At 40.3% G+C, this 27,725-nt stretch overlaps 1 protein-coding gene across 6 annotated transcripts in view; it reads left to right on the forward strand.

Annotated features, from left to right (window-relative positions):
- The window catches only part of AFF3 (ALF transcription elongation factor 3), a 565,834-nt gene that overhangs the window by 529,080 nt on the left and 9,029 nt on the right, over nucleotides 1–27,725 (forward strand). For all 6 annotated transcript variants that reach the window (XM_049650171.1, XM_049650172.1, XM_049650173.1 and 3 more), the window contains 7 exons: nucleotides 1,327–1,451; nucleotides 4,684–4,885; nucleotides 7,557–7,678; nucleotides 16,974–17,037; nucleotides 19,358–19,494; nucleotides 23,794–23,865; nucleotides 25,490–25,583. In XM_049650171.1, the coding sequence (XP_049506128.1) occupies nucleotides 1,327–1,451; nucleotides 4,684–4,885; nucleotides 7,557–7,678; nucleotides 16,974–17,037; nucleotides 19,358–19,494; nucleotides 23,794–23,865; nucleotides 25,490–25,583 (816 nt within the window). The remainder of the gene's footprint in view (nucleotides 1–1,326; nucleotides 1,452–4,683; nucleotides 4,886–7,556; nucleotides 7,679–16,973; nucleotides 17,038–19,357; nucleotides 19,495–23,793; nucleotides 23,866–25,489; nucleotides 25,584–27,725) is intronic.

Raw genomic sequence — 27,725 nt, forward strand, 5'->3', positions numbered from 1 at the left:
TTTATTACTCATGGCCTTTTTAAAAATTCTTAACTTATGAAATTTCATTTACACTAAGCCTGACACCCATCTCTCCTCATAAGATCTAATGAATCGTCATTAAATACAGATACAGAGAAGTGAAAGAACATTTTCATAGCAATCTTCCCTAAAAGCATTTGGGGTGTTAAGACCCCAGTACTGGGACACTACAGACCCAGCTCCCAAAGGTGCAGAGTCTAGCCCTGCTGGAACCCTGGAGCAGAAATGGAGATTCAGAGCTTTGGTTTGGGCCTTCCCTGGGTACAGTTTCGGTGTGAGCATCTGGGATCCTGTGACAGAGGCTGTGTGACAATCCCAGCTAGAAAGAGGTCAAAGTCTTTCTATCTTGGAAGCCAGTGCTTGTCTCCTGGAAAACACTGCTGAGAGCCCTAAATATATTGTTAACTGTGTTTCTACTCTCTCACCAGCAGTGGAGCTTTGTTGAGTGCATTTGCCATTGCACCCTAATACACGTATAAACACGATTGTGGAAACAAGAATTCAATCAAAATACTATTTTATAAAAGGGTACATTAAGGATTGTAAGATGTCATGGATAGTAATTGTTCACTAGAATTAAGACACCAAGAGGTAACAACCTTTGCTTGAAATTCATAAAAGCCATTATGGCATTAAGCCCAGGACACGGTTGTCATACTTTATTCAGATACCAAGAAATGCCAAAATGAGAGACACTGAAGGTGCAGTGTCAATTCAGAACAGGTCTTTTTGGGGCACCTGGGTGACTCAGTCGGTTAAGCATTCGCCTTCGGCTCAGGTCATGATCTCACAGTTCGTGGGTTCGAGCCCCGCGTCGGGCTCTGTGCTGACAGCTCAGAGCCTGGAGCCTGCTTCGGATTCTGTGTCTCCCTCTCTCTGCTCCTCCCCCACTCATGCTCTGTCTCTCTCTCAAAAATAAATAAACATTAAAAAAAATATTTAAAAAATAAAAATAAAAAAAAGAACAGGTCTTTTTTGGAGAGCTGATTCAGATGTGTTGATGGTAGGCCAATTTTCATCATTCACATTGTTCCCTCCCTAATGTTGACCATGGTGTCACGCTCTTCCTCTCAATAAACTGTCAACAGTAAAACTGACAGATTTCATCCTTGTTGGTGGAGGAGCTGACTGGGAACCTAGAACAGAGGCAAGAACATTGCAACCATACTGCTGCTTGGGATACTCTTCCAGAGAAGCCGAGTAAGCTGGCCTCCCGGGAGCCCTCGCTGTGTGGAAGGTTGTGATGGGATCTATGATGATCCCTTGAAATCCAAAGCTGATTGGTTTTTGCTTATTCCCATGCAGTGTGACAACGAAGATGACTACAGGGAGGTCAAGAAGGCCCAGGGAGAGAAAGAGAGCTCTTCACGACTGACTGCCTCTGCCAATAATACTTTATCCGCGAACCACTGCAGCATGAACATCAACAGGTATGCATGTTCCACTGGAGTTACAGTGAGCCGGAAGGATCTCTGGGTCTGAAAGTCATGTATCATATTGGAGGAGAGTCCGATTGTTTAATGACTGCTCTGGTCTGGGTCTTCAGACTTGATTCTCCTGATTTAAACTAAGGCTAATAATTATGCCTGAATGTGTGCTCATGTCACAGCCCCAGGTATAGTGTCAGTACTTCTCTGTAACAAAAGACCGGTTACTAGTTAACACTCAGTTCTGTACTCTCAAAGACACACTTTCCCTCTGAAGACTCAGTAACTAAATTTTCAAACCATGATTTTAATAGCCACTAAACCTGTAAGAACAGTAAGCTTATTATACAGAGGGACAAAGAAATATAAACTTGGATGGAGTCTCTTGGATATAGACTAAAACTGTGGCATTAGGCAGGATCTGTGTCTCCAAGGTTAAACGGCACCCAGTCACTCCTCTAAAGGGGTTCCAGATGGACCCACTGTGCACCAAATCCCCTCCATGACAAATGTCTTTCTAGCAAGGCAAGGTCCCTGATATTTATTAGAAGTGAGTAGCTTATCATCAGTCATAGAAGCTCTTTCCATTTAGAAATACCACAGCTCAGAAACCACTTTTCCTCTGCTAAGACACTCCTCACTCTCCCTGACTGTGTACATGGAATTTTTAAGGGGAGATTAATGTTTCAGCACAACACATAAAAATGTAAACTGAAAGGTTAGGAGAAGATGTAGAGCAGTACTAAAACTCGGAGAGGAAATTGGAGAGCGAGGGCACACGAGCACCGGCCCACTGCAGTGTCAGAGTCACCTTGGGAAGGAAGGCGAGGACTCTTGAAGGTCTGAGCAAGAGGGAGCATGCAGACGCGAGCTGGCCTAGTCCACAGTGCTCTGTGCCTAGCGGGTGGTATCCCAAAATACTGAGAAAATGCAAATGGGGGACGTGTGGTTCCAAAATGTCTTAAATGTGCGATATGGTTCTATACATGCTTCTTTCTTAATGCACTGAAAATCTTTCTAGCAGATCTAGTAACTGCCATGATTTCTAAGTAGCGATGAATATAAACAATATTTCAAGTTGTCTGCAACAACTGGAACATGACACAAAAATGTCTGTGATTTCTCCTGATGACACAATCACAGGCATTGCTAATAATACTCCTGCTAAACCACTACTCTGGAAATGTTCAGTTTCAGTGAGAAGTTAATGAAAATGAAGATGTAACTTTTTTCCATCCAAGTTCACAAACCCCAGGAACTCTTGCTCTAGAGCCTTTGCCTGGCAGAGCCTGCTGGCTCTGATAGTTTTATTTATGATACATAATGACACTTGCATATAAAAGTGCTTTGAGTTCTTTCTAGGAAAGGTGGTCAGTGTACCTCTGGAGTAAGGTGGTCACCTATCCCAAAGAGGATATCCAAAGAAAGCTTTTTTGGTCAGCTTGAATATGTAAACTTATAATGATGAAGAAATAATCCTATGTCCGTGACAACACTTAATGTAGTAATTTAGTTTTCTGTGAGCATTTAAAATCACATAATATGAAAAATAATAGAAATTTATAAACATGACTTTCTTCACTCACATGTCAAGACACAATTATATATAGACTGGTCACATCTATCTTCAGCATCAGTGTCTTTGTCATCATCAACTGAGCCACTTTTGACTTGCCCGAGGGAGTTTTCCAGAACACATCTTCTCACTTCTGCGTTGTTAGATGCATGGTATTTTTTGTGCCAGAAAGCTATCACCAGAAATTCTACCCCTACACAGATCTATTTGCATAACACTAAGAACCTCGTTACTTTAACATTAAGAACCTTGGCTTTATTATCTGTTCTAGAGGCCTGTGTTTGTAATTTCTACACTGTGACCACCAACTAAGGAAATTGCTTTTTGAAGTGACTTTAATGGCTTGTTTGCAGTGATAGCCAACACATGCAATTAAGAAGTAATGACTGCAGGAATAGTGACTAAGTCTTTGTTAAATGGATTTACCTTTTTTTTTTAAACTGCCTTTGTCAAGTGACTTCTGTGAGCATCCCAAATTAACAGTGTTTGAGTTTATTTCAGGTTATTGTATCTTTCCTCAGTTTTTTTTTGTTGTTGTTGTTGTTGTTGTTGTTGTTTTTTCAGGGCAAAGTAATGGAGAGAGCCCTATCAATATAACATACATTGCAAAGATTCAAACACAAGTGACTCCCTTTTCTGATGGTTAATTTGGGGGGGGGAGTTATATTCAGACATAGACAATAGTTTCATTCTTTTTTTTTTATTTTTTGTTTTAATTGAATTATAGTTGACATACAGTATTATGTTAGTTTTAGCTATATAACATAGTGATTCAACATTATGAAATGCTCATCATGATAAGTGTGGTCACCATCTGTCACCATACAAAGCTATTAACAGTGTTACTGACTTTTTATCCCCGCAACTCATTTATTTTATAACTGAAAGTCTGTACCTCCTAATCCCCTTCACCTATTTTACCCACACCTCCCTCCTGTCCAACAGCCACCAGTTTGTTCTCTGTATTTATGAGTCTGTTTCAGTTTTTTGTTTGTTCATTTGTTTTGTTTTTTTAGATTCTACATGTAAGTGAAATTATATGTATTTGTCTTCCTCTGGCTTAAACAATTAGTTCTGAAGATAAAATAAGGAGCTAGGAATCAGAGAATGTAATTTTTAATAACAGTTTTCTATTCTGTGTTTATTTGAATCAATGCCTGCTTATCCCAGAAGCCTAACAATTGAAAGTTGGCCTCATATGCTTTGCAGATTATTCTGTGATTCTGTTATTCTCCATATAATAATTAGTACAAGCTCAGGTGTTAGTAAAAGTCCTTTTAGAAGTAGACCGCTTGTACATCATTTGATTGCCTTTCCCATTATTTGCTGCTTAGGCTTGTCAGGAAAACAGTAAGTTGTTTGTTGTGTATTTTGAGATCCTTGGATGAAACACTCAGAAAATGAAAATCTTATTATTCTTAGTCATTTAGCACCAGAATTATTATTCATCCTGATAAGACAAGTAAAGAAACAATGAGTAAAATTTACTTATTGTCCGTTATGGTCCTAATGCCATAAAATTGTTTCCTGGTATAATAATTCCCAATAAATACCTTCCTACCAGCAGGTTTTAAATGAGAGGTTTGGGTCATATATAAAACATTTACCTTTCCCTGTGCTGACTGTGTGACATTCCATTACTGTGATTTCCTTTTTCAGCTTGGCAATACCAATAAATAAAAATGAAAAAATGCTCCGGTCACCTATCTCGCCCCTGTCTGATACATCTAAACACAAATACTCCAGCGAGGACTTAACTTCTTCCAGCAGATCAAATGGCAACGGTTTGTTCACTTCCGCCTCCTCCAACAAAAAGCATAAGGCTGAGAACCAGCTGCAGTCTCATGCCGGAGACCTCACAGTATGTTCATTCCCTTCCTCTCCCAATGAAAATAAAAATGAAATTGAGCACACCCCTATACTCATCTGTCTTTTGCCCAGCACAGTCTAAACACATGCTTGAGGTCCCTCAAGAATTCCTAAATTCTGCTCTGGGAAGGCCTGGTGAATGAGCACACCCCTTTACCCCTTCCCACAGAGAACTACAGAAGAAGAAACCAGAGGAGGCATTTGAAGCCTCTTTGCTTAAGAAACCTCTTTGCAGGATTTCATTTCCCACTCTAAAAAGAAACGGCCCCATAGTAATACTACCCCAGGACAATATAAATTGGGAGTTTGAAACCAACCAACCTTATTATTTGGAAAGATTCCTTACCCCAGGACAGAGTGAAATCTGGGACTGAAACCCCAGGCCAAAACTGTGGGACTCCCACTCCACCCTTGGTAACTGGTAAAGTGACTGCAGTATGGGACCCCTACCCCCACCCCTTTTCCAGTGACCTTCTTAAGGGTGATTCCAGCTGCCTGCACTCCCCTGGGGAACGGTGGGGACTTGGGTCCAAGTCTGTCTAACTTCGTATCTTAGTCAAAATGTGATTCGGGGCCAGTTGCATCATCTCTCTGAGCCAGTTTCATTTGTGAAATGGTGGCAGAAAGATTTAAATGAGCCAGTACTATCTGAAGAACATATCTGTATGTGAAGAACACATACAGATACCTATGCAACTAACACCAAATGTTAGTTCCTCTTTCCTGCTACTCCACTTAACAGCTGGTAGCCCTGGATCATGCATCCTCTGGGGCGCATTATTTAACTCCAAACTCTTCCCCGAATTCTCTCAGGTCACCATGCTATGAAAACCAGTGGGGCTTTGTGAGGCAGGGAGAGAGATGAGACATGAGAATAGGGCTGTTCAAAAAAAGATGGGGGAGGCAGTATTTAATGTTCTATCTCATGAATTAAAGAGGTAAAAAAGTTGGTAGTAGGTCTGGCAAGAGCCAAAATCTTGTAACATCAGGAAATTAACCCACTTACGCGCCCTTATTTGGGAGCAATTATCTTCAATTCTAGGCTCAAAGAATCTGAGAAGACCCTATTAGAAAAACCTGGAATAAAAATAAACCATTTCAAATTAAAACACAAACTTATCTGCATCTCTAGATCCTAACATAAAAGCAACCATGTCTAGAGAATTGTAAAATAATTACAGACTTTACGTAGTCACCCTTTTACCAAACAGACGTTTATTGAACAAGTACTTACTGTGTGCCAGGCACTGTGTCAAGCAACGGAGGTCCAGTGGTGATCTAACAGATTCAGTCCGTGCCTGTGTGAAGTTCACAATCTAGCTGTGGAGATTATACACATCTATAATTACTGTCACGAGTGCCACAAGGGAAATGCAGAGTCCTAGGTCCTCTTACAACAAAGAGGCTTGCTCTACACATAAAATCAGTCCATATTTAAAGAAGCATTTGTACACACTCAACACATTTTCATTACTTCCATTCATCCATTCATGTTGTGGGTATCTGTAGTTTGTTCCAGAAGAATCCATTTGAATTTCATAACCAAAGACAGTTGCTTTATTATCCGTGGGTCTAGCACACAATAGGTGTTCTATAAATATTGGAATCCCTAGGGAATATGATTTTTTTTAATTTTTCCACAAATCTATAGTGTTCCTTTTAAAAATACATTTTAAATCATTTCTAGTTATTCCCTTTGGCTTTTCGTGCTCTTCACAGACAGCTAATGAGAATCAGTCCATTTTGTGACCTGAATGACTTCTCTTTTACAAGGGTATAGCTCAGCAGTTCTGAAACCTTGGTTCCTGGATTAGCATCACCTGGAACTTGCTAGAAATGAGATGTTCTCAGGCCCCACTCCACACATCTAAATTAGACTCAGGGTCAGAGGAGCAGCTGTCTGTGTGTTGATGGAACCCCCTGATGATTCTGATGCAGAGTCACCTTAGGGAACCACTGGTCTGGCCAACTGGGGAAAGAAGGGGCTTGAGTCCTAAGCCCTAGACCTCACCCATAGTAGTTATTTGAGCTTGAGCAAGTTACTTAACTTCAGCCAGCCACAGTTTCTGGATCTGTGAGAGTGGGCCACTAAGAACTTCCCTTTTGTAAGCTTCATGCCTAGCACAGAACCCAACACGGGGCTTGAACTCACAACCCTGAGATCAAGACCTGAGCTGAAATCAAGAGTCAGAAGTTCAACCAACTGAACCATCCAGGCTCCCCAAGAACTTCCCTTTTGATACTGTTATAAGAATGACATTTGAAGGATGCCTGGGTGGCTCAGTGAGTTAAGCATCTGACTTTGGCTCAGGTCATGATCTTACAGTTCCTGAATTCAGGCCCTGCGTCCGGCTCTGCAGTGACAGTTCAGAGCCTGGAGCCTGCTTCAGATTCTGTATCTCTGTCCTCCCCTCAAAATAAATAAATTTTGCCCCTCCCCTCCCCTCAAAAATAAATAAATGTTAAAAATTAAAAAAAAAAAAAAGAATGACATTTGACAACACACATGAAAGCCCTCAGCATGAGAACTGGAATGCATGTATTTCTTTTTCTGTATTTAAACAAAGGGATCATCAGTTCTAACAGAGAACACAAAACAGTGGATTGTTCTTTCAGCCAGGTGGCCAGTTTCTGAAAAGACTGGTGTGTTGTTTTTTGTTTAGAAAGCCGCTCACAACAATTCCGAAAACGTTCTCCACAAGTCACGGCCACAAACAGAGCCATGGTCTCCAGGTTCCAACGGCCACAGGGACTGCAAGAGGCAGAAACTTATCTTCGATGATATGTGAGTGTGGACTCTGTCGATGTAGTGAGGGGAAAAATTAAAACAGAAACTCTGCGGGTAGAAGGGTTATATTCATGACTTGGTCAGGGGAATGTTGCCCTCTCAAAGAGAACCGGAGCTTACCTTTGAATGCACCCCTGAGTCCCGGGGAGATTTTTGAACAGCTAGAACAGCCAGAGCTCCTGGGGTTGCCTCCAAGATGTCAGGAAGCTAAGGCAAATGGCAGTCATGGGTCTTACATCTCTAAGCAACTTCATTTTGGGTTGTTGGCAGTTGTATGCTACCAGAAAGAGAAGCATTTTTGTTTTTGTAAATTAGAACGGGCAAAGAATAATAGTGGTTCACTCCTGGCTTGTTTCCTCTAAAATGCTACATTCTTTATAATAACATAAACAGTTCACACAGGAAAAAAATATCCTGTCATCCTTCCCCCAGCCCTAGTGCTGAAACCCAAATATTACTTCCACTCCCAGCATCAATTCATAAAAGGAGGAGAAACAAGAGAAGATGAATAAAAAGTAACATCCTGGAATGTTCTTCAGATGCTGAAAATGACAAAGGAGAAGTGATAAAGTGATACTGAAAACTATTTAGGCTCTTGGGGGGAAAAATATGTGTCAAGGACAAGCCTGGAAGACAGAAGATATGGTTTCAAGAGTTTGGCTTGAATCCTGTTTTCAACGTTAACTGTTCAACAAGCACCCAGTGCAGGTCTGTGTGAGGCACTCCATCAAATCCTGGGGGAGGGGACAGCATGCAGCACTGAGACATCCTGTCCTCTAACTGCTTACAGTCTGGCTGAGGAGACAAACTACAAACCCCTCACCCCACCTAAAACTGGAAAAGTTAGGGGTGCCAAATGTCTTCAAGTCCCAGCTTCTTTATTAGGAAAAACAACAGTCATGATACCTCTCTCCTGAAAGAAAGTTCTCCCAAGACCCAGTTAGATGAGATCACCCAAGGGGGACCATCCTTGCAGAAGTGATGACTATTGCATCCTCATCTTCCACCCATCCTCTCCTCCAGCCCTGGCTTCACCCAGAGTACAGACAAGTTCTACTTATTCAACCCTACAGACTTCTCTGCGAAATGAGAATGTGCCGTTAGAGTCCTCAAATTATTCTTGGACTTCAGTGAGCTAATTAAGGGCACAGAATTGGGGAGTTAAAAGCCAAATCCACATTTTTTGTTTGTTCCACTTACTGAACACATTCCAAGATAATTGGATTTATGAAAGTTTAAGAGTAGCCCAGGAGGACAGGTGTTTTTCTCTCCTTCCCATGCCTGCTGCAGCAGCATTTGGCCCCAGGCACGCTCTCCTGGCCCTAACCACCTCCCCTTCTCCTTGTCTTCTCCACTGCCCTAATCGAAGAGGGTGGCCATTAATCTCCGAGGTAGGGGCATGTAGTGGGAGGACAGTCCCTTGGTCAACTGCATATATAATTAGTGTTTGGTAGTCTTGTTCACGTAAACTCTAACCATTTGTAAAAATGGGAGATTAAAATTGTGTCTGATGACAACGTGGCAGTTTGCACTCAGAAGTCATAATCTAACAACATGATCAAACACAACGTGCGTTAGACACTAAGGTGCTTAAAACATCCAACATTTCCAACAGCTGATGTTAAGGGGCATGGTATTTAAACACACATACCATGGTATTATGTGTATTAATACAATCATAATAAACATACATATAGAAAATTTAAATATAAGGAATTATCCAATGTATGGACCAAAAAGCTAAGTCAAAAATAGCAACAACTAAATGGCCGTACTTCGATCTGCAGTTTCTTGGACTGTTTACAAGAGGAAATGTTTCTCAATCTGCCGGCACTATTGCTAATATAATTTTTTCACGATCTGTGTCAACAAAGAAGCTGTTATCATTCGTTCCTCCCATTAGCAATATGTATAATTTTTCTGGCTGACAGCTACAATAAAACTGTTTCTCTTTTATGGATATAGATATAATAGAATAAAAAGGCACTTGTACGTATCCGTCATACGGAGAGATAGATGTCACGTTCCAGTTGCCATGTGTCCCAGTTGATTTGAGATCCGTAACAGTAAAATAAACATGCAACTCAAACAGCCACTCAACCACTGAACTAAGAAAGTCTCCGGAAGACCCTTGAAGCTTGAAAAACAAAACTAGGCATTGTCTTTTCCTTGAAACAATACAGATCACTGTCCCTTAAGAAATCGCTGCGCTAGGAAGTCACCTAAACTTGTATAAAATGTCTCCCAGGTCCAGTTGGTATGTGCTGAGCACTAAGTGCCAGGTACATTGGCAGAAGCTAAGATATGCAATTCATGAATCCTCAGGTATTAATTCAGGGGAGAGGGAGGCAGATGGGTGGCTTCCCTGGGAAGGTGCCTTGGGACCACAAAACTTCAGCCTCCTGCTCCTCTCTGTTCTTCACCAGCTTCCCCACCAGCAGGGTTGCTAACAGACGAGGACCTGGCTCCTGTCACTTTCCTTGACTTTTCCCCACTGAAGGTGTCAACAAGCAGTGAAACAACCAGAGAGGCTACCAGTAGAAAAAAAAGAAAGACCTGGAGAAATAGCCCAGGAGCAATTCAGAGTTGATGGAAATCCAGTTATAGTGATCCAAAAAGGAACAGATGCCATACTGTCATTTACTTTTTAAAGCTGCATCATGTAGCTTTTAGAAAAAAAAAAAGTAAACTCATCCTTTCGTATTATAAATACTCGTTAATGGTTGAATAAACATGCAATGCAGACAACAGCTGAATTCAGTGGGCGCTTAATAACAAGTGTTGAATGAACACAGCTGAATTAGAATAACAGCGCTAGGAGAGTAATGCCTGCAGTTTTTTCACCATGAATATAAGGAGTCTACATGCAGGTAAATTGAAATTCATGGGTTCCTAAGCCCCTTTTCCTATGTTACTTACCAATTAACTAGGCACCAGTTTGTGTCTTCAGAATGCAGATGGAACTGAACAAAATAACACTTATTTTTTAAATGTGATCCAGGTCAGCTGGTTCTGCGTAATTTGCAGGCTCAGACTGGTGGCAATGTGATGGCACCTCCTCCCTGACATTTAGCCACACTCGACATCCACTACTTGACAGCCCCGGTTTTAAGGTGACACCGGTGTGATTGCCAAACTTTTGTTTAAAAAAAAAAATCTGTAAGAATTTATGTCAATGAGTGACAGCACTAGATTCAACTCAAAGCCCAGAAACTGATCTTATTAGTGTGAAGCCACGAGCTGTAAATTACTTTGTGTCATAATTAGTGACAGGGGAGTTCTTGGCCCTGGAAAATCGAGAGAGAACAACTGTGTCATGAAGGCCTCGGTACAGAAGTCCTGAGCAAAGCTAAGTGGTGAAACGCTTGGCTGGGAAATCAAGTCTCCTTTCCCACCAGCCATATTGCTGTGTTGGGAAGCCAGAGAATCCCTAGTGCCAGAATTGCCTGCTGCTCCCAGAAGGATGTACTGTCTCCTGCCCATATTTCACAAGGAAGAGTCAGTCACGATCATCACATTCAGCAAAACCACCAAACATTCCATCTGTCCCCGTGGCACCAGTAACTGGAGCCCAGCTACTTAACTCTCCCAACATTGAGAAGAGACTCCCTCAGCCTCGCGTGCTGAAGGCCATGGCGTGTGAAATGTGACTGGCAGGGAAGGGAAAAGGATTTGGCATTTGTGATGTAATTATGCTCAGCAATCTCCTAGCTAAAAGGATTTAATTTTATAGAGGATGGGAAGAGTCTAGTATGTAAAAGGTCAGATCTCTTGTGGCATGATTTAGTCAAAGGACATCAACTGAAATCCTTGAGTAGGTGATGGTACAACGAGGCGAGGCACTCCCATGGGGGGCTTGCTGTGGCCATTGCTCCTTTCCTGAGGGGCTCCCCTTCCCCACCTTTCCCGGTAAGCCAGTAGTACGCCTTCCTGTTCTTCTGTATGGAATTTTCTCCTTTATGAGATCCCTCTCAGCCAAGTTTTTATTTTTTTCTTAACTGAAACCAAGAGTGAAAGAGAAAGAAAAAGACTAGGCTTGGGATGGGGACGTAGAGGCGATAAGATCTTTCAGATCTCCCTGACTAAAATCTTCATTCTCTGATCATTTTAAGGGTTTTGTAAAATTATTTTATTTTAAATGTCAACCCAGAGAAGAACAACAATCAAGCTGATGAGTTTCCATTTCAATAGAAAGTTGCTTTTGATTGAATGACAAAAACCTGCCACATTTAGTCTGCATCTTGGAAAACTCACACTGTTTTCTGTGTGTTACCGAGAGAGAACACAGTCGTGTGCAAGAGCCTATGGTGTGTACAAGACACGATGCATGATCACCTGTGCTTCTGAGAAGCCAGGTTCTAGAGACTCTGGGGTCCCAGCCAGCTTCAAGTTCATGGAAACAAAAACTGCATTTGAATCTTTGCTGCTTAAATTCAGTCTACCTGCTTCCTTCAAGAAGCACTCATAAAGCCAACACTGGCACACCAGAGACGCTGACCCTCAAGTGCCCTCATCAGTAGTGTTCACTTTAGTAGATTAAAAAGAATTACAGGCTCCCCTGCTCTCTAAAGTAGAGCATTCCTATGAAACCATTTGTAAGTCAGAATGGTGTAAAGCAAAGAGTATCCCCAGTTTTCTGAGAGTTCGCTTGGCATTACTTCACTTAAAGAAAGACCTACATTAGTACAGTTAAGGCTTTTTTCAGAAAAGTGAAAATCCTCTTCAGGTTAGTGAAAACCATTTCTAATCTAGGTCTTTCGTAAAAGTGAACTTTCAGAAAGCAGGGGGATGCCTGTACTTAACTTCTTACATGTCCTTCTTTGTGAAGAAAGTACTTCAAAGCTGGGGACACAGTAACGCCCATGGGGCTTATCAGATGACAAGCTGACAGGATATCGGATGATGAATTCATTTGGTATGCAGTTGCCTATTTGTCTCATTTGGACTTCATCTTCCCTAAGGAAATTATCCAGATTTCTGCTGTGCCAAGGAACCTGTTTGTTCAAACACATTGAGCTCCCATCCCTGCCAGTTTTCACAAAACAGGAGGCTCTGCTGAGGGGGGTGGGGGGGTGCATTTCACAGAGGTAGGAATTACAGAAAGAAGACTGCCAGCCTCTCCATGGGAGACCATTCAACTCCATCTCAGCCACAGAACATAACAAAAAGCAAGGTTGCTTTAATACTCCTCTGCCAGAAGAAATATCAGGGTAGCTCAAATCCTGTTGCTGCCTCAGAACTGAGGTTGCATGTTTATAGGGGCGATAGTGGGAGGGTGAGGAAAAGAAAAAAAAAACATTCTATTTGGATCAAGTGTTCAGATTGTTTTTGTTGCAAAGAGCTCTTACAACAAAGATACACATGGCCAAGGCTTGGCTTTTAAAAAGATCACTTGCAAGCCCCATTTCTGAAGAGCCCAAGATACATAATTAGTTACACGTATGATGTTTAATTGAACTTTTATAGGTTGGTTCATGTGTCATCGTAAGATACCATCACTTTGAAAGAACAATATGAAGAATGCTGTTACTAAATGAAAAACGAAAACTCTAGGCTTTTCATGTAAAAAAAACAAAAACAAAAACAAAAAAACACCAAAGATTAGATCACAAATCTGTTGGAACACTGAGATAATTAGATTTTATTGTAGCACCTTGGCCAAGTTGTAGTCTGTAACTGCCACAATGGCGACAATTTTACTTTCCTGCTGACTGGGACATTGCTGTCAGAGTGATGCCTTCATCATAGCATGCATCCACCGCCCTGCTGGACAGTCTCCAGTGGTGTCCCATTAGCCCCACTGCCTTTATAATGTTCTAATCTAGGAACGTGGCACTAGAAATCACCTGAAAGGAGAAAATGAGCCAATCATCAGGCAATCTTCAGTGACTCAGTGTAGTGAGCCCTCCATTATATGCAAGGATGAGAATTGTGACTAATGTGTTTGTAAATGGCCTCTGGATGGTACATTTTTTTCAGCATCTCAGCTTAGTGTCAGCTGCGTGATACAGTCAGAAAATTAGATGTGTTACTTACCCGCGTACACTATTGTGAGAGTTTGTGACCCAGCCTCCATATCAGATTTAAAAATACATTCATATGCTTCAGATGAAAACAGTGTTGATTAAGGAACATATATTAGGAATCAGGAGGCACCACCATCCTTAAGGGCAACTTTGAAGGTTAGTAAAAACTAAGATGCCATAGCTTATTGCCAGGAGAATCCTTTCATGAAAGCAGAATGCATTTGAAATGATGATCTGTTGGTGACAAGGTCTACAAAACCGGGCAAGAAAAAATTGACCAAACTCATATACTAGAGTGTGGAGCAGATAATGATGTGGAGAATTTCAAGTTGCCATGGAGACGTTCTCTGGCTCATTGGCTGCGATGCTGCACCCCATCAGAAGCCACCACTCTCCTCTAAGCTCAAAATGAATTCAATTCTATTCAAAGAGGATTCATGTACCTTCTACCATGTAGAAGCCTAAGACTATAGGGTGGGGAAGATCAAAGATGTCCCAGCACAGTCCCTGCTGAAAATGCACCAGCTGCAGAGCTGCCCACATGCAATAACTGTAGCCATACCCCTCCAAAGGTAATTAAATGCCTAGACATGTAGTGTAAGTAAGAAGTGGTATCTAGGAAAGACCCAGGTGAGCATGGACCAGAGTTACCAAGAAGGTCTTATGGTACAAGAATTTGAGGAAGAGGTAACATTTGGCTCATAGAAGGCACTCAGTGAATGTGCACTCAGAGAGCAGAATATTCTAAGTGAGAGGAAAAGGATGAGTAGAGAAGCCCTAAGACAGAGATGGCATGTGAGCAACACAGCAAGGAGACCACCCCTCGCCATGGCTACAGTTGTGGGGTTACCAAGATCAGTGGGGGCCTGAACTGAGACTTGATCCCAGAGGATCTGGAGATTGACTTTAGGTCTGGAAGTAGTATGGTGATTTAACGAAAGCCATGTTTTACAAACACTGGTCAAAGGTTAAAGCTCAGGATAGATCAGAGGGGAGTGAAACAAGAGGCCAAGAGAGGTGATGAAGCCTAGGCCTGGGTAGTGGATGTGGTCACTGAGAAAAGGAAGGATGTTTAGGATGCACTCATAGCATCTGATAAGAGGGAAGAGAAATCGATAAAGACCCCAGAACTCCTCTCTTGAGTGGATAGGCTCTGGGAACTCATCTGAAGCTCAGGTGTCAGGTCTGGGTCTGAGCTAGAGGTAGGGTCTGCTCTTCTACACTGAGGCATTCCACAAAAGGACAAACAATAATGCAGAGGATTTTTAGGGCAGTGCAACGATTCTCTATGATACTATGATAATGGTGGATAAATGTCATTATACATTTGTTAAAACCCACAGGATATACGAAACCAAGAATGAACCCTAATGTAAACTATGCACTTTGGGTGATAATGACGGGTCAGTGTAGGTGCATTGATTGTAACAAATGTCCCACAACTCTGGTCAGACCTGTTAAGGTAGGTAAGGGAGGCTGATGGGAGAGGGGCAGGAGGTATATGACAACTCTCTAAATTCTCTATACTTTCCATTCAGTTTTGCTGTGAACCTAAAATTGCTCTGAAAAATAAAGTTCATTAAAAAAACAAAGATAGCAACAACAAAATAATGTAAGTTACCAGAACTGGAATTCAAGACCGGTATTCAGTGTGCATTCAAAGGTCAGTGTGTGGACAAAGAAGGGAAAACCACCATGTAAAGGTGAAAACCCATTCAAATGGAAAAAGTGTGAACTTCTAGGAGATGGACTGGAGAAAGTAGAGCCAGTAGGAGAAGCATGGCCTTCCTATGAAGGAAACTTCAGGCCCCACCTGCCACAACAACCCACCAAGATGAATAGAAGGTTTCAGGCCTGAGTGGCAAGAATGATAGAGGGCTGATGAGCCAAAGACAGGGAACTTAATTGTACACATTAAGGGAATTCTGCAGCTCTGTTCCTCATTTCTTTGTTGGAAATGTTAAATATTCCCAGCACATTATCACAAGAATGACAATATTTTACAGGGGAATAAAAGACCAAACGAAAGTCCTTTTTGGCCTCTGTGATTTGTACTTGAGACTAATTATTATAAAAAATAATAACAATTATTATTATTCATTATGATAATGGTTTGATTGATTAAAACCATTAAAATGAAGGTAAAACTTTGGGATTGCAATGTCATTGTCATGGTATGCATGGTTTTTCTAAGCATTTTGACCTCTTTGGATAAAAGGATGCTTTAACCACCTAATAATGCGGTAAGGAAAAAGACCCATTAGAATCTCAAAGAAGAGGGTTCAGAATAAGCATATAACAATAGATGAGTCAGTCCATGATTAATATCACTACTTATGTCTTACTCTCATTCAGGGAGTCCTGGCTTATATTGGATATTCATGAGCAAGTCAAATTTATTGATTATATAAAGACCCATAATATAAAAAAGTTTATGCTGATGGCACCTAGAGTATGTAGATTTTTAAAAATCTATCAGACCAAACATTTAAAGGTACTGTCTGATAAGTAGCTTCATGTAACTTGGGGTCATTACACACACTCAGATCAGTCTCTGTATTAATTACCTTCATCTCCCAGCAGAGTTAGTGCTGGCCAGGGTTATTGCTTTAATAATGCACATGTCTGCTGTTAATGTTTACCAGCTAGCTAATCAGAACTCTAGAGAATACATGCCACGTTTGCATTGTTACAAGGTAGACATCATTTTACAATTAACTTCATTACAACTGGAATATAATCATACAGTATTACCTCTTTTCGTGTTTCACTGTGAGGCCTTAAAATAATTAGATATAGATACATACAACTGTAGGTGCCATTTATGCATATAAATGACAACTTACCTTCATAAGAATACATAAATATACTCACCCAAACGTATCTGTGCAAGTATTATGAGGTGTATTTATGATCTTTAAATTAAAAAGGGATTGTTTTATACAAATATCATGTAAAATAAAATTTTTTACTTGTTTTCTTAACCATGCAATAAGAAATCTGATTCACAAATTAGACATTGGGGAACCATGTTAAAACCACTGTAAATGTAGACTGCACATATTGAATGTGTTTTGAATAGTTAATTTAAGAGAAAAATAATTGTGATATTTTACATACAGGAAGTAATTTGGGAATGCAAAAATGCTTGATTCCATATTAAACAGACTTTTAAAATTGTGATTCAAGTTTGAGCAAAAAGAGAAGAATGTTTTCCAAAGATCTCGCACTTACACAATAATGACATTTAATATTCTTTCCTGTAGGCCACGCAGTGCAGATTATTTTATGCAGGAAGCTAAACGGATGAAGCATAAAGCAGATGCAATGGTAAGACCCTTTTCTTTCCAGATATGTTCTTCCAAATTATGTTTGTACTGCAGCTTCATCACTGGGGCAATATAGCTGGGGTAATTATAAAATCTATTACAAGGATGGCTGGGTCTGTTAAATGGAGAAATGTTTATATAATCAAGTGCTCATAGCCCAATAAATTATGACTTCAACCAATAATGTCTGACTGGGAGAAAGTCCCGGATAAATGAATATTTCAATTTAGTTCTAAGGTTTGAATAGTAACTAGAGGCAATGGAGTCAGTGGGTGGTAGTATTTTTTTTCCTTTAAGAAAAAAAAAATCTGGGTTTGCATTTTTCTCTCTTGTTAGCCTGGCCAGCCCTTGGCTTGGTCCCAGGATCAAATCCCTTTTCAAGAGGACTCATGTTCTGCCTGTGTATCTGCCAAAATTAATACTTCCTCTGAAACTGTACAACACAGAAACCATTATACTGCACATAAGACCCTAAAGTCACCATGATTTGATGTCTTCCAAAAAAATAACTTTTCTTACTTGGATAATCTCCTGTTTTGGAAAGTGAATCTTCCAGACAAGAAATAGAAAACCTCTGGGTTTTTCTGAAAGAGATCACATGGTTGGTCCATCTTAGGTCTCATCCAAAGAGACTCCTTCCTACCCAGTAATTCCAGTTCTGTTCCCCTCCAGCATTCCCAACAGATTAGGGTGCTGGAGATGAATAAGACATTTCAGATGACCTTCAAGGTATTATTCCAGTGCTGAAGGTGCTTACATCATAAATGTACCCCTCCCCAGTGTCGTTGATGTTGCCAAACATTTATTTGTCAGAAGATCACTGTCTAGGTACACTGATGTGCAAGGAAAATAGGCAGAGTTATCAGAAAGTAGACAAGAGAAGTGGGAGGTACAGTTCTTGTCCTCACAACCCCACGGTCTAGTGGAGAGTTCTGATCACCTGAAGAAGCTGATGCATGATCGCCCTTGGAGAAGAGCACAGAATTTTAAAGCGGAATGAAATTCTCTGCCTGAATCATGCAGTGTTTACCAGCAGTGTTCATTCCATGTCGTGTTATCCCACCTGACCTTTCCTTTCAACATTCTGCTCCAAGCCACACTGGTGCCATCCCAGCCTCTGAGCACACCTCACTCATGCCAGCCACTGGGCCTTTTCAGCAGCAGAGCCACACACACACACACACACACACACTCACTCACTCACTCACTCACACATACTCACACCTCCACTTCCTCCACAAATCCAGCCAAATCATACTATTCCTTCCTATGGCCATTTTCAGGTCTCTTCCCTGAGCCTCCCCAGCCTTTCTGCAGCCCCATGACTTGCTCCCTTCCTATCATCTCTTTGCATTGTACTCTCTGCTTTGCATTTTGTTAGTTAATCACAGACTGCCTTGCACTTTGAACTATCTTGTGGGTGCATGTTTTCTCTCTCCAGATGTATTCTGTGTTCCTGAAAGAAGCTTTTGTGTATCAAGTACACACTGCACAGAATCGAGTGCTGTAGAAAACACTTGTTGAATGAAATGACTTCCTTAATTTGAAAGCATTGCCAAGAAATATTTCTCTATAGCCTATTAGGATTATAAGCTATTTGAAAACTTGATTTGCCAAAGAGGGAGTGTTGCTCTACATTGCTGTTTTCTAAGGTATCCGTTACTAATGAGAATTGGTTTCAGAGGCAAGACTTAGATTAGTAATTTGTGTAATTCTGTTCTGATTGATGAATAAATATGTGAAAGCTTGGAAGAGTATGCAATCCAAACTTAGAATATGTAATTATCACTGAAAGTGATACATGTATATGGAATATACACAATGCATGTATATGGAACCAGGAACTTGATGTATAAGTTCAGATTTATGAGAACCTGATAATATGAAGCTGATTCCTGGTTATCCTCACCGATGTGGAGAGAAACTAAATAAATTTAGACAACTTGAGGTAATCATCCCAAATAATTTTTTATTTGGCATAGCATAGAGGGACAAGGAGTGAGGTTGCCAAGCAATTAGGGGTTAGAAAGAAGGAAACAGAAATTAGAACAACCATGCAGTTCTGAGCAATTCTGATTGGCAGCTGTTGTATGGATCTGGTACAATTCTGTATATAACCGTTCACCCACTTACCCTAAACCAGTAGCAATTTGCAAAAGTAACTAGAGAAGGAAGCATCCTATTTCTTTCTTCTCTCGGCTCCATTCACAGGATTTTGGAACTCAGAAGTCAGGTTTCTCAAATAAAGCATATTGACTATGTGACAATGCCATTTTAAAAACTATACTTAAGGAAGACACTGTATTAACTCTGTTGATCAGGTGGAAAAGTTTGGAAAGGCTTTGAATTATGCTGAAGCAGCTTTGTCATTTATTGAGTGTGGAAATGCAATGGAACAAGGCCCAATGGAATCCAAATCTCCCTATACAATGTATTCGGAAACAGTAGAGCTCATCAGGTAAGCACCACGTCTTGCTGGGGGAGTGGAAGGGGTGAGGAATGTATGTCAGTACTATGAATACAGAGAAAAGAATTCCAGCTGCACTATCAGCTACCAAGAACCAAGGTGCATCCTCACAAAGAACAACATAAGATTTTGCAAGGCTCTTTTACACACCCTGCCTCCCTTGCTCTCTTGTGAGTGAGCAGGAAAGCTCCTATAACCCCTGATTACTTCAGAAAGGAAGCTGAGTCCAAGTGAGATGTGACATGCCTACTTCACCCAGCTGAGAAGTGGCAGATTTTGAACTAATTTCACCTCAATGCTGCTTTTTTTTTTTTTTAACCTGATTCAGGTTAGTATAGTCTAAATCTTAACTCCATCAGTAGATGATTCAGGAGTATTTAATGAGAGGAAAGAAGATTCGGGGCGGGAGGGATTTTAGGAAGGGAAAGCCACCCTGTGATATGCTGTCTCAGAGGGTGCTGATGTTGTTTGGTCTTAAACCTGAATGTGAGCACCATCCCCCATCTTAAAAGTCAATACTGTCCAGTCATTTTTCTTATTAAAATATTTCTACTACGTCAGTGTATTGGTGATTCCTTCATACTATTTACATGATATGTATGCTATTTTTGTCAGTGAAAAAAAGAAATCACCATAGTAAAATTACTGTATGAGATCCTAGATCGTCACATTCCTTCCTCAGAATAAGGCACAGACTCAGATACCCACAAGCAGTCAGGGAAGAACATGGTGAAAGTAGATAGGCACAAAATAGTAAGGTGTCCTAGAATGTGAGTGCTTTGAACCAGGGAATTTGGGAGGAGTCTGATTTGTTTACTGATGTATCCCTAATCCTTGGAACAGTTCCTGAACGTAGTATGTGTTCAATAAATACTTGAGGAATAAATAAATAAACCAGTCACAGGGCCTATGGTGAACACCAGTGTGCACGGCCCCCTTTAAGGCATTCAGATTTTAAAAAACAATCCCAAACAACAATGAAAGCCTGGGGGCAGTCAAATACATCTGGAGGTGCTGATGTGCTACACCTGCCCTGCACCAGAGTTAGGACTCTAGTGTGTTCACTGATATAAGTATCATTGCATGATGGAGAACAAAATCTATTTTCTAGATAATTCAGACTGAGTAGAATCCCTTGAACTAGTCAGAAAACTAAGACAAAAGAAAGTTTTCTTATCTGAGTTAGAAAATAACATTAATTTATTACTTATATCTGCATGTTGCCCACCAGGCTTGAGACTCTTCTCCCCCACTGAGAGCCAGTGGGGGCTGGGAGCCCTGGCAAGGGAGGATCTCACCACAACTGTCGAGCTCAGGCTACATTCTTTGTCCCTATAGACAGAAGAATTCCTTTCTCCCCAAGGGATACCAAGTGACTGGGGACACTGGCAAGTGGACCCCTGCACCACGAATCAAAATGGTGCCACAAAAGCTCTGAAAATTAGATTGTAATTGGAACTACAGCCCGGAAGTAGGCCAGGACCTGCCTGCTAAACCTAAACAGGGTGACTTCCTTTTAAAATAAAAGATTTAAATAGAACCCTGGGTCTCCTAACATAATAACCAAATGCCCAAGGTTCAATAGAAACTCACTCATCATACCAAGAAACCAGAAAATCACAACTGGAATGAAAAAACACAATCATTTGACACCAATCACCAAGGTAAATCAGATGTTGGAATTATCTGACAGGGATTTTAAAGCAGCCATCATAAAAATACTTCGATCAACAAATGGTGATAAATTCTCTTAAAAGAACAACAACAAAAAAAAAATAGAACATCTCAGCAAAGAAGTATAAATTTTCTTTAAAAAAAAGAACCAGGGGCGCCTGGGTGGCTCAGGTGGTTGAGCAACCAACTTCAGCTCAGGTCATGATCTCATGGTTTGTGAGTTCAAGACCCGCGTCAAACTCTGTGCTGACATCTCAGAGCCTGGAACCTGCTTTGGATTCTGTGTCTCCCTCTCTCTCTGCCCCTCCCCCACTCATCCTCTGTCTCTCTCTGTCTCAGAAATAAACATTAAAAAAATAAAAAGAACCAAATGTAAATTATAGAAATGAAAAATAGAAACAAAGATCTTACTGGATGGGCTCAGTAGTAGCATGGAGATATGCTGGTTCGTAACCCTCTCAGGAGATTCCCAGGTATAATCTGAAACCAGGCCCTGTACATGGGGGCCAAGAAGACACTGCGGAAGAGGCAGGCCACTCCAGGTTGGTAGGTGGCAGGTTTAATAAGCAAAGAGAACTTACATATAAGACTTGTCTTGAGTGGCCATAAAATTAATGGATTCCCATACTTGCCCACCAATTCTTAAAGTTTATATGGAGGCCTTAATGAGTTCACTCAAGTATACTGTGAAGGTGTTCTTAACACCACACGCTGTCTCAAGGTTGTGTCCTTGGAGCAGCCTCTGGGAACAGAAAAGGCAAATAGAACCCACATTTCAAGGACAAGGGAGGAGATGAAGCTCTGATCATCCAGGTCCAGCTCACAGGTCAACTGGCAGTCACATTTTTTTTGAAGACCTTCCCCAGCAAGACAACAGAGGATAGAATCAGTGAACTTGAGAACAGAAAATAGACTTTACCCAATCTAAGCAACAAAAAGAAATAGACTGAAAAAAATGTATAAAGCCTCAAGCACAATGACAGAAGATCCAACATGTGTCTCATTGGAGCCTCGGGAGAGGAAGAGAGTGGGATTAAAAGAGTATTTGAAGAAGCAATGGCTGAAATTTGCCAAATTTGGCAAAAGATATAAACCTACAGGTACAAGAAGCTAAGAAAAACACAAGTAGGATAAACCAAAATAAATGCATGCCAAGACACATCATAACTACGTTTCTGAAAACTAAAGACAAAGGAAAAAAATCCTGAAGACAATCAGAGAGAAATGTAGGGGAGCAACAGTTTGTATGACAGCAGACTTCTCATCTGAAACCATGGAGGCCAAAAGGGAGTGGCATGACATTTTTCAATTAGTAAAAGAAAAAAACCCATCAAAATGAATTTTAGATGCAGGGAAACTTCATTATACAGGAATGACTAGGAAATAAAAATATTCTCAGATATGAAAAACTAAAAGTATTTGTTTCTGACCTATAAAGATGGGCTAAAGGAAGTTCCTCAAACTAAAGGAGATGACAAATGAAGGAATATTGGAGTGTCAGGAAGGAATGAAGAACAGTGGAAGAACAGAAATGTGATCACATGCAATAAACTATCCTCTTCGTGAGTTTTATAAATCATACTCAGTGGTTAAAAAAAACTGTACCACCATCTGATACTCAAGACAATGTTATTTAAAAGTGAGTAAAGGGACATAAATGGAAATAAGGTTTTCATGCTCCACTCAAAGTGGAACATGTTAATACCCATGAATTGTGATAACTCACGTATATTGTAAATACCCAGAACAACCACTAGGAAAACTGCAGAGATCTATTCAGAGGCACTGCAAATCTGCATGTTGTAGACCTAGTATAATAACAGCATCATATCTTGAGCAATTTACAATGACCTACAAATACTATCCTTGTAACAAGACTGTGTAATCAGCAGTGTTCATCATATTTTATCAATAAGGAAATCGAGGCTTAATGACATTCATTTGAGCTCTCACAACTAATAAGAGGCTGAACCAGGATTTGAACCCAGGACTCTGACCATTTCAGCTATGTGTTCGCTCTCTCAAAGAGTCTGTAAGTAACTTGGTATATTATTGGGAGAGTGAAATGGCCATTTGTCCCCTTGATTAGAGAAATAAATGGGAGTAAGTAAAGTTCAAAAGAGCCACCTTTTTTAGGACACTTACACAGCCATCAAAGTAAGAGTTCCATAACAATGAAAAAGGGGTGAATCCAAGCATTCATCTGAGTACAAGGAGTGAACATTTTTCTGAAGGTTGGTTTGGAAGGATTGAACTTCACTCAATCTTGTCAGCCACTCAGCCATAAGTCAAAATTTTATAAAAATAGATGTGTCACTATATTCATAGATAATATTTGAACTGGCCTCACTTTCAACCACCGGTAGCATTTGAACTTGTATTGTTAAGGGGGAGAAAGTAGCTGGACAATCATTAAAGTCATTTTGTTCTAGTCATCACAGTAGTGTAATGCTTAGGGAAAATGGGGCAGCATTAGCTAGCTTTTAAGAATTAATAGCAAGTGCTATGAAAAACTAAGTTTTGGGGCAAAGGGAACCTCCATCATAGAAGATGTTCTGTTGTTAACAAGAAAGCTTTTTTTTTTCCTTTGGTTTTTCATTTCTTTCTTTCCCCTAGGTATGCTATGAGACTAAAAACCCATTCAGGCCCTAATGCCACACCAGAAGACAAACAACTGGCTGCATTATGGTAAGTGCATGATATCAACTTAAAATAGCCTCCACAGCCATGTATACCTTCATTGGCAAACCAACTGCTGAAATGTATACATTTTTCTACTACCTTCTATCATGCAAAAACAAATGCAGTTCTGATGGTGGCTGGGGTGAGCCCACACAATTTCTTGCTGGCCTACCAAGCATGATGTGAATTCACAGTGATTGAGAGTCAACAGGTCCATTACACAAGGATAATTTTTTCTGTGTATTTGTATGTATGTGAGTGCATGCACAACTTTAAAATCAGGTAGGTCTGTGTTTTAATAATTTGAATGTGAGTTGTGCCAAATGTAATTTCTCTTGTGTTTGACACTTTAGACACAATCAAAATAATCCATTTGTTCGTTTACATGTAGGATTATTATGACTAAAACAAGATGGTGCCCTGAAGTTCTCAACACATCAGAGAAACAGCTTATTACACTGTAATAACAGAAGCATTTCTTTTAAACTGTTCACCAGCATGTAATAGATTTTTTTTTCTGTATCTGTAGTGATTACAATGGTAATGACTATGTGAATATAATAATAACAATTTTCCCCATTATATCTCCTTGGAACACCTCACCTCATTCTCCCAAATCATAGGACACCTGTCTTGGTTCCTCCTATATAGGGATCCAACATTTTTTGCTCTCCAGTGGTTCATATTCTGCTCTAGAACCTGATCTGCAAGTCAGAGAATCAAGTCTCAAAAAAAATAACAGCAACATTCAGAAAGAGAGGGTCTCAGGTAGTTTTACATTGTCACACCATCTGCAATTTTTTGTGCTCAGAAGACACTAGCAAGTTGTAGTTGGTACATTGGCATTCTAGCATGTCAGCACCAGAACTGAGTTAGCAAATAATTGAGGGAAAAGCACCAGGGAAAAGAAGAGGGTATGTCTCAGTAAATGCTTTCTTTGTTGTTTTCAAACGTAAAGTTCCATTATTAGGATTAACACATTAATGATGATTAATACCTAATATTATAGAAGATAGAATACTAATATGTAAATAATAAATGTAAAATAATAAAATAATGATACTCTCAGCCTTGAGTTTTTGCTGTTTATAAAGTATTCATATATATTAATTTGAACTACTTATACAGTCCAGTAAAGTAGTTTAAAAGTGAAGGGAATACAAACAGGTGGAAGAGCTTTTCTTTCAGCAAAGCCGAAGGTGCAGAAGTCAGGGCACCAGAGAAATCAAAGTAAGGTGGCTCTGCCCTGAAACTCCCCCAGTGAGTTTCCCAGTGACTGGGAAAGCTCTGTGCTAATGCTCCCTCACTCCTCCCATGGAGAGAGACTGTCCTCTAGTGGTGGAAGAAGAAAATGGCCTGTCCCTTGGCCCCAACAAAGAAGCAATAAAGCTGTGATATAGTGGTAGATATGTTTATGGAATAACTCCTTGAAGTTTTGAATTCTATCTTTTGAACTAAAGGAAGGTCAGATACTTTTCAGACGTAAATGTAAGTTTAAAAATATTACATATATATAATCATGATATAAATGCTGAGTGCCTTAGAACAAGAGTTTTGTTTTTTTTTTTAAGTCTTGTTTGCAAAGGACATACTCATGCTTTCAGGGCCCATTTCTCTCTTTCTGCTGCAGTTATCGATGCCTGGCTCTCCTGTACTGGCGGATGTTTCGACTCAAAAGGGACCATGCTGTGAAGTACTCAAAAGCACTTATCGACTATTTCAAGGTACTATCTGGCTAATGGGCAACATTATTGCTTGTATCCACTGGTCTCTCTGTCATGGACATTTTCGAGGAGCCTGGTAGAATTCATGGCTTTGGGGATAATACAGGAACCCTCTGATATCAACACTAACCCCCTTTATGACATACTCATGGTGTTCAAGGCTCAAAGAATGGCCTTGAGAGTCCATCTAATTTATCTCCCTGCCTTGTGTCCAAGTATTTTTATGGCCTCAAGAGAAAGAATATTAGTGTCCTAGGAAATTCCTCTTTATAGCTAACAAATTTCTCATGTTCCTTTAGAGCTTCTTCCTCTTAGAGGTAACTACTTAGAACTTCCTCATAGTTCTCTCCAGTAGCTAATTTAACTTTTAATCAAGGCATTGCTTTAAATGATAAGAAATGGCTTGTTAGAACTCAGAGGTAGTGGGTAAATATAAGGGTAGGATTGGAAAATATGCTAACTTTTCCCTATTTCAGGAAATGAAATCATTTTCACTGGGAGAATAAAAAAAGAAAACCTTCTCTGATGTACTTGTGAAGTGGACATGAAGTTATTCATTTGAGATTTCTCAGCCCCTTTGCTGCCCATTTGTCTATAGAAACAAGAAATTATAGCATTTCCACCTCCACCAACCCCTTGTCAGATACACACCATCATTTTAGATCCTTTAATCCCCAACCTCCACTTCTCAGATGACCAGGCTACGTTGGAGGTTCTGTGGGCTATGACCAGCATGCCAGCTCCTTCCTGGTCACATGTGTAAAGTAACCAGGTGCTAAGGCAAGGAGATAACTGTTTTGACACATTGACCGTTCTGTGTCATAATGACAAGAACAGACACTAAGTCTATTCCTTTACTTCCAGAAAGTCAGAATCTAAGAGCTAATACTGAAGAACATTACTACAGTCAAAAAAAGAAAAGAAAAGAAAATGCTTGAATAAAAAAGGAATCTGAACTCTGTAAGCTACAGAGATTACAACATAACTTTTAAGGGATATAGGAAGTTCTTAGCCTATGTATGCCATCCATGAATATGTACAGAATGGACAAAGAACACAACTTAAATATCAGAGTTTCCCCTCCAGGGGCTATTGGTGGCTACCCTTAATTAAAGGCCATTTAAATGCCTTTACAGGATAAAGTTCAGAGACTATGAGGGCACCTGGGTGGCTCAGTTGGTTGAACATCAGACTTTGGCTCAGATCATGATCTCATGGTTTGTGGGCTCAAGCCCCGCATCAGGCTTTCTGCTGACAGCCTGCTTCAGATTCTCTGTCTCCCTCTCTCTCTGTCCCTCCCCTGCTCATGCTCTCTGTGTCTTTCAAAAATAAATAAGCATTAAAAAAAGATATTTTATTAAATATAGACCTACCCTATGACCCAGCAGTAGCACTTCTAGGAATTTACCCAAGGGATACAGGAGTACTGATGCATAGGGGCACTTGTACCCCAATGTTTATAGCAGCACTCTCAACAATAGCCAAATTATGGAAAGAGCCTAAATGTCCATCAACTGATGAATGGATAAAGAAATTATGGTTTATATACACAATGGAGTACTACGTGACAATGAGAAAGAATGAAATATGGCCCTTTGTAGCAACGTGGATGGAACTGGAGAGTGTTATACTAAGTGAAATAAGACATACAGAGAAAGACAGATACCATATGTGTTCTTTCTTATGTGGATCTTATGTGGAGAAACTTAACAGGAATCCATGGGGGAGGGGAAGGGAAAAAAAAAAAGAGGTTAGAGTGGGAGAGAGCCAAAGCATAAGAGACTGTTAAAAACTGAGAACAAACTGAGGGCTGATGAGGGGTGGGAGGGAGGGGAGGGTGGGTGATGGGTATTGAGGAGGGCACCTTTTGGGATGAGCACTGGGTGTTGTATGGAAACCAATTTGACAATAAATTTCATATATTAAAAAAAAAGATATTTTAAGTTCAGAGATTATGAAACCTTCAGGTGGCAATGATAATTTGTCCATAAGCAAAGTGTTTTATCAATACAGAGCTGCCTCTGAATAAAGGACTTGATTCCCACTCATGCTTTTGGTCACAGGGCTTACTGGGAGTAGAAGAGGCATGAAGGCAATAGTAGAATTTCCACCTGTAAGGCCATTTCTTACCATTCTGGTAAC

This window comes from Panthera uncia, assembly GCF_023721935.1.
Source record: "Panthera uncia isolate 11264 chromosome A3 unlocalized genomic scaffold, Puncia_PCG_1.0 HiC_scaffold_11, whole genome shotgun sequence".
Lineage (NCBI taxonomy): Eukaryota > Metazoa > Chordata > Mammalia > Carnivora > Felidae > Panthera > Panthera uncia.